We start from the raw sequence: 7,617 nt of genomic DNA, 5'->3' as shown, positions 1-7,617 counted from the left end.
AAAAACAAGTCGGACTACAGGAGTCACTCTCTCCACGAGCGCACCCTCTCCTCACAACAACCTCATTTGTTTTCTTCAGCGGAGGTCAAGAGACAACTCTTAAGAAAATCTGTCCTCAAACAATCAAGTGATGCTCAAATGAAAAGAACGAAAGAACGACAACAGAAACACCTGTCGTCCGCTTATAATTTGTTAATGGACACGTAACATAGTTTTGAATAGACCAACATCTCATTTGAAGTTGGTATCACCTATAATAAAATAAATGTTGATGAGAAGGGTTGGAGATGTGTGACCGTGGTTGACACCGACGAGAGTTTTTACAGTGGAAATAACTCCTCAGGGGTGCACCCTTGGATAAAGTTGAGCAAATTAAATTGGTGAGTCGAAACATTCCTCAAAGTGATACTAATAACTGATTTATGCTGGCTGGTTTTAAAGCATATCTTTTTCCTTTTTATAAGTGCCATTCATGTTATTATAGAAATAGTTACAGTGGTTTATGATCATTTACGTTATCCCCTCTAACGTTACATGATGAGGCGGCAGGTAGTCTAGTGGTTAGAGCGTTGGGACAGTCCAAAAAAGGTTGCTGGATCGAATCCCCGAACTGATATTTTAAAACAAAAATCTGTCCTTCTGCCCCTGAACAAGGCAGTTCCCCGGCAGGCCGTCATTGTAAATAAGAATTCGTTTTTAACTGAATTGCCTAGTTAAATAAAGGTAAACTTTTTTTAATGAATCATGGTTCCTTTATATGACCCAACATATAAAGGATATCCCGTTTGTGCCTCTGAGTATTTCAATTAAGTCAGATGATGATTTAATGTCTGCTGTGTTCGGTGGTCTCTGTTCGCAGCTATAGGATTAAATTAAATGCAGCCTGTGGAAATTTGATTCGATAAAATGGGCAGATGAGACCGTTTTAAAAGGGTCAAGACTAGACAGAATTGCAAAACTTTATGAATAGTAATAAGCTATTTTCGAAAGATCTTTTTAAGGGCTTTTTAATAATACAGATAATCCGCATGGTATCAACAGGGAAATAAGCACCTACATCAGACAACAAGCATAGACGAAAGTGATTTGTTAGAATCAGCACAAAGGAGAGCGCACAACAGGTTTGCGAACATGCGCATCTTGCAAAAATATTCTCTCCGTTTAAAAAAAATCGAAAATCGAATTGTCCATAGAAACTTAACATGTTCTCTCACATATACTTTGTTATAAGACTAAATCCCATTTTTCCCACAGGGGTTGAACCTTTGATCTGAAAACAGACCACAAAACAGACGGCCTGAAGATGATGCTGAGTCCTGACCAGCCAGACGTTGACCTGCCCTGGGGGCAGCCCGACACAGAGACCCTGCTGAACAGCATCAAGATGGAGTGCGCCCCCCTGCCCGCGGAGCCCGCAGAGGGCGAAGGCAAGGCGCGCTCTCTGTCCATTCCTTCCCTCAGCAGGGAGGAGAAGAGGAGGCGGAGGCGCGCTACAGCCAAGTACCGGTCCGCGCACGCAACAAGAGAGCGCATTCGCGTCGAGGCTTTCAACGTTGGGTTCGCCGAGCTGAGGAAGCTTCTCCCGACACTTCCGCCAGACAAGAAGCTGTCCAAGATTGAGATCCTCCGGCTCGCAATCTGCTACATCACCTACCTCAACCATGTGCTGGATGTGTAGGTCATCAGTCAAGGATGGACACCGTCAATGAAGGAGAGAAGAAGACTGAAGATGGAGACTGGGTAGGGTGGACTGCATACGAATGCTTGATAGACATTGTTGACACATATCTGGCCTGGGAGCACGGCTGTGCCTGTAGTGTGTGCCCAAGTGCCCTGTGTGCTGCCACTCTAGGCCAGAGTCACACAGTAAAACAGGACCTAATGTCTTTCTTTTTCTCAGTGTTGTGAAGGAGAGAAACTGCTGTCCCATTTGACTTACCCACAGACTTACCCAATCGAATCCAAATTTGCAGTGTCAGAAAACGCAATAATGTCGGGTGATCCTACTTCTTATAGGTTTATTAGCCTAGTATTGAAAAGCTGTCCTGTTAGCCAATATTTGCCATGGCGAAACTTCTCTCCGGACAGGGCTGATTTAAAGGATCTGTAGCTGTAGAGATTCGCTGAAATCAGTGATGAAGATCAAAGTAGAATATAAGTGCCACTTATTTACAGATATGATATGTTGTATATTATATTCGTTATTTGTTTTTGTATTAGGCTTAGTAAGTTATGTATTTATCAATTCATGTTTACATTGTAATTTCTTATGTCTGGTGTTTGCACATACATATTTATTTGTAATATTTATAACAATTATTTATACTCTGACAACAGAACGAAGACTGTTGCTCTTTATTGCACTTTTTAATCGGATTTTATCTATTAAAAATTTCCCAAAATGTTTTTGAAATCCCTGTTAAATCCAGAGGTTGCAAGTGAGATTGCAGAGTTTTGTTTGCTAGGGTGAGACACAGTTTCAGCTTTAGGCCTACAATTTCATTATTAGCTTTTTCGATTGTCCAGAAGTTTGTTGGTTTCATGTTCAGCTTTTAAGGACAATAACATTTTTTTGTGACAAACTCCATAGTTTACTTTAGCCAATACCTGCTTTCCAAAGATTGTTTAACATTTCAGGGTGTCCTTTTGTAGTATGCCATATATATAACACACCTAAACAGCTTTTGTTAATAAATTAATAAATTGTTAATACATTTTTTTATCTTAAATGTTTGTTGTTGTATGGACATTCTGGCAAACGTTCAGGTGGAAATTCGACTAAAACATTTCTAAACTAAAGATATCTGTGACGCCAGGCTATTTCATAATTTCCCCAGATTGGAGAGGCGAGGTCTGTGCCAGTATCTGAGCTGGGGATTCGCTCTGCAGCGGGAGGACAGACGCTCTCCCCACGGAAGGGGCAGGTGTTCCTGCAGACGAGCGGAGACAACCGCATTACAGCCCATCCGTCTGACAAATCCCCCGGGACGGGCGCGGGCGCACACACACACACACACATACATTTAGGGAGAGGTGACATGGGAATCATGGACAAACGGAAAAAAGCATCATATTGGCTGGACAAAGAGAGCTTATTCGATGGATAAATAATACGGACAATAATTGTAGGCTGTAGGCCTAATATTATTTGGATAGCCCATTGATAAATAATGCAACATAAAGCAGCACAGCAAATGCTACATGAAAAACATTAAATATTTATAAACAAACAAGATTTTCTACATGGAAATTCATGTCAGTTTTGTGAATACAGAAGATGCATGTTGTGGGTTTAATTCGTAAAACAAAACAAAACCTATTGAAACAAACTAGGCTAATACTTTGTTCAAGCTAATTATTTACAATGAAATAATCTATAAAAAAATATACCTCAAGTAAATTTGGAGAGCTGAAAAGCTTGCATCAACTAAAGCCACAAAGCAAAATTATAAGAAGGAGAAAATGAAGGAAATGTCACATAGGGGAAAGTGGAGTAAGTTGTGCCAAGGGGTTGGTTGAGCCTTTACGAAGGTTATACATCAGTTGGAGTCTCTATAAGCTACAATATGAGGCCCTAAACCTAGCAGAAAGTGCAGCCTTGTAGCTGTGTGGGCTAATATAGTCAAAATGGTGGCTTTGGTGTAAATTGTGAAATTTGGCCAGGTGCAAGTTGAGGAAATGGTTAATCAATGTACCCCATAATGACAACACTTTGTCAGTTTTATGCACAGTACTTTGAAGACACCACACATGTGTGTGCTTAGTCAAGTTCAAATGATGACAAATGCCTCCCTGGGTCTCCCGAGTGGCACAGCGGTCTAAGGCACTCTAGCGCAGTGCTAGAGGTTTCACTACAGACCCAGGTTCGACCTCGGGCTGTAATCCAACCGACTGTGATCTGGAGTCCCATAGGGCAGCACACAATTGGCCCAGCGTTGTCCAGGTTAGGGGAGGGTTTGATTGGGGGGCTTTACTTGGGTCATCGCACTCTAGCGACTCCTTGTGGCGGGACGGGCAGTTGGGTTTGCCTCCCTCTAGGACAGAATTGAAATGTTTTCTTCCCAATATGTTAGAAATGTGTCCCTATATGCCTACCCTGTCCCAATGTTCATCTACCCTAAACCTGGGGTGAATTGTGCCAAGAGACCACTTTCTTTTGGATAAGCTAAGTTTTCAAACTGTTATGTTTACATGAATTCTGAATATTTCCAGGGATACACAACATCCTGAAATATATGTACAGTGCCTTCAGAAAGTATTCATACCCCATAACCCAACATTTTGTTGTGCTACAGCCTGAATTCAAAATGGATTAAACATGTTTATTTCTCACCCATCTACACACAATACCCTATAATGATCAAGGGAAAACAAGTTTTATACATTTTTGCAAATGTACATAGGTATTCACACCACTGAGTCAATACATGTTAGAATCACCTTTGGCAGAGATTACAGCTGTGAGTATTCTGTGTAAGTCTAAGAGTTTTGCACACCTGGATTGTACAATATTTGTCCATTACTCTTTTCAAAATTCTTCAAGCTTTGTCAAATTAGTTGTTGATCATTGCTAGACAACCATTTTCAGGTCTTGCCATAGATTATATACATATAACTCAGCCACTCAGGAACATTTACTGTCTCCTTGGTAAGAAACTCCAGTGAATATTTGGCCTTGTGTTTTAGGTTATTGTTCTGCTGAAAGGCAAATTAATCTCACAGTGTCTAGTGGAAAGCAGACTGAACCAGATTTTCTTCTTGGATTTTGCCTGTGCTTATCTCCCTTCCATTTGTTTTTTATCCTGAAAAACTCCCCAGTCTTTAACGACTACAAGCATACCCATAACATGATGCAGCCACCACCATTCTTGGTAATATGGAGTTGTACTCAGTAATGTATTTCATTACATTTGCCCAAACATACCACTTTGTATTCAGGACAAAAAGTTAACTGATTTGCCAAATAGTTTGCAGAATTACTTTAGTGACTTGTTGCAAACAGGATACATGTTTTGGAATATTTTTATTCTGTACAGGCTTCCTTCTTTTCACTCTGTCAATTAGGTTAGTATTGTGGAGTAATTACAATGTTGTTATCCTTCTTCAGTTTTCTCCTATCATAGCCATTAACCTCTGTAACTGTTTTAAAGTCACCATTGGCCTCATGGTAAAATCCCTGAGCGGTTTCCTTACTCTCCGTCAACTGTGTTAGGAAGGACACCTGTATCTCTGTAGTTACTGGGTGTATTTGTATACCAACCAAAGTGCAATAAATATCTTCACCATGCTAAAAGGGATATTCAATGACTGCTTTTTTATTTTTTATCCATCTACCAACAGGTGCCCTACTTTGCGAGGCATTGGAAACCCTTCCTGATCTTTGTGGTTGTATCTGTATTTGAAGTTCCCTGCTCGACCGAGGGACCTTACAGATAATTGTATGTGAGGTACAGAGATGAGGTAGTCATTCAAAAATAATGTTTAACACTATTATCGCACACAGAGTGAGTCCATGCAACTTATTATATTACTTGTTAAGCACATTTTTACCCCTGAACTTGTCATAACAAAGAGGTTGAATACTTATTGACTTAAGACATTTCAGGTTTTCATTTTTAATACATTTGTAAAAATAATAATAATAATAATTAGGAACATTATTCCACTTTGACATTATTAGTATTGTGTGTAGGCCAGTGACCAAAAAAATCTCTCTCACTCGGCCCTAGGGGGGATGGGGTATTGTCTGTGGCCACTCCAGCAGCAGGGGCTTGGGTGAGAGCTGGGCCTGAGCTGGCCTATAGTCCCTTTGTCTCCACACACAGATGGGCCGTAAGAATCCCACAAGCTTCGAGGTGGGGGGACAGAGAGTGGAGAAAAAATGATGTTTGACTCTGGTATAGGATACAAAAACACACATAAATAGGTAGCTGAGTTGTTAAGGGTGTAATTGCTCCAGGGTCAATGTCAATAATGGCTGATCCCTGGTTGTGACCCCACTCTCCAAGGGTGTCTCGGGGGGAGTTGGCATATGAAAAAAACTCATTTCCAATTCACATGCATGTAATAAAAATGTGTACATGTGTGAAATAGGACAACAGTACCAACCTAAAAAAATATAGAAACACACACACACACACACACACACACACACACACACACACACACACACACACACACACACACACACACACACACACACACACACACACACACACACACACACACACACACACACACACACACACACACACAATCAAAGCCAATGGGTGTGAAATAATTCTGTGGTGCAAGGCTGCCCTCTGTTGGTCTATAATACTATAGACTGTTGTAGAAATAAGCATGTCAATGATTTTTTTTTCCACCTTTATTTTACTAGGCAAGTCAGTTAAGAACAAATTCTTATTTTCAATGACGGCCTAGGAACAGTGGGTTAACTGCCTGTTCAGGGGCAGAACGACAGATTTTGTACCTTGTCAGCTTGGGGATTCGAACTTGCAACCTTTCGGTTACTAGCCCATTTTGCTGATCCCTGCCTACAGACAGAAACTGAAACAAGAAGCTCCCACGCTGAGGTCTGTCCAACGCTGGTCTGACCAAGCTGACTCCACACTCCAAGACTGCTTCCATCACGTGGACTGGGACATGTTTCGTATTGCGTCAGATAACAACATTGACGAATACTCTGATTCGGTGTGCGAGTTCATTAGAACGTGCGCTGAAGATGTCGTTCCCATAGCAACGATTAAAACATTCCCTAACCAGAAACCGTGGATTGATGGCAGCATTCGCGTGAAACTGAAAGCGCGAACCACTGCTTTTAATCAGGGCAAGGTGTCTGGTAACATGACCGAATACAAACAGTGCAGCTATTCCCTCCGCAAGGCTATCAAACAAGCTAAGCGTCAGTACAGAGACAAAGTAGAATCTCAATTCAACGGCTCAGACACAAGAGGCATGTGGCAGGGTCTACAGTCAATCACGGACTACAGGAAGAAATCCAGCCCAGTCACGGACCAGGATGTCTTGCTCCCAGGCAGACTAAATAACTTTTTTGCCCGCTATGAGGACAATACAGTGCCACTGACACGGCCTGCAACGGAAACATGCGGTCTCTCCTTCACTGCAGCCGAGGTGAATAAAACATTTAAACGTGTTAACCCTCGCAAGGCTGCAGGCCCAAGGCATCCCCAGCCGCGCCCTCAGAGCATGCGCAGACCAGCTGGCTGGTGTGTTTACAGACATATTCAATCAATCCCTATACCAGTCTGCTGTTCCCACATGCTTCAAGAGGGCCACCATTGTTCCTGTTCCCAAGAAAGCTAAGGTAACTGAGCTAAACGACTACCGCCCGTAACACTCACTTCCGTCATCATGAAGTGCTTTGAGAGACTAGTCAAGGACCATATCACCTCCACCCTACCTGACACCCTAGACCCACTCCAATTTGCTTACCGCCCAAATAGGTCCACAGACGATGCAATCTCAACCACACTGCACACTGCCCTAACCCATCTGGACAAGAGGAATACCTATGTGAGAATGCTGTTCATCGACTACAGCTCGGCATTCAACACCATAGTACCCTCCAAGCTCGTCATCAAGCTCGAGACCCTG

General features: G+C 42.0%; 1 protein-coding gene across 1 annotated transcript; it reads left to right on the top strand.

Annotated features, from left to right (window-relative positions):
* The first annotated feature begins 307 nt into the window (after positions 1 to 307).
* LOC135546959 (helix-loop-helix protein 2-like) lies at positions 308 to 2,723 on the top strand. The gene is made up of 2 exons (XM_064975521.1): positions 308 to 380; positions 1,255 to 2,723. The coding sequence occupies exon 2, from the start codon at positions 1,304 to 1,306 to the stop codon at positions 1,676 to 1,678; it is 375 nt and encodes a 124-aa protein (XP_064831593.1). The 5' UTR covers positions 308 to 380; positions 1,255 to 1,303; the 3' UTR covers positions 1,679 to 2,723.
* Positions 2,724 to 7,617: the final 4,894 nt, after the last annotated feature.

Source organism: Oncorhynchus masou, chromosome 10, assembly GCF_036934945.1.
Source record: "Oncorhynchus masou masou isolate Uvic2021 chromosome 10, UVic_Omas_1.1, whole genome shotgun sequence".
NCBI lineage: Eukaryota > Metazoa > Chordata > Actinopteri > Salmoniformes > Salmonidae > Oncorhynchus > Oncorhynchus masou.
Note: the sequence above shows the minus strand (reverse complement) of the source record. Positions and strands in the feature narration are given on the sequence as shown.

Excerpts from the sequence above, each read along its gene's own strand:
- LOC135546959 (XM_064975521.1), top strand. The coding sequence starts at position 1,304 with ATGATGCTGAGTCCTGACCAGCCAGACGTTGACCTGCCCTGGGGGCAG.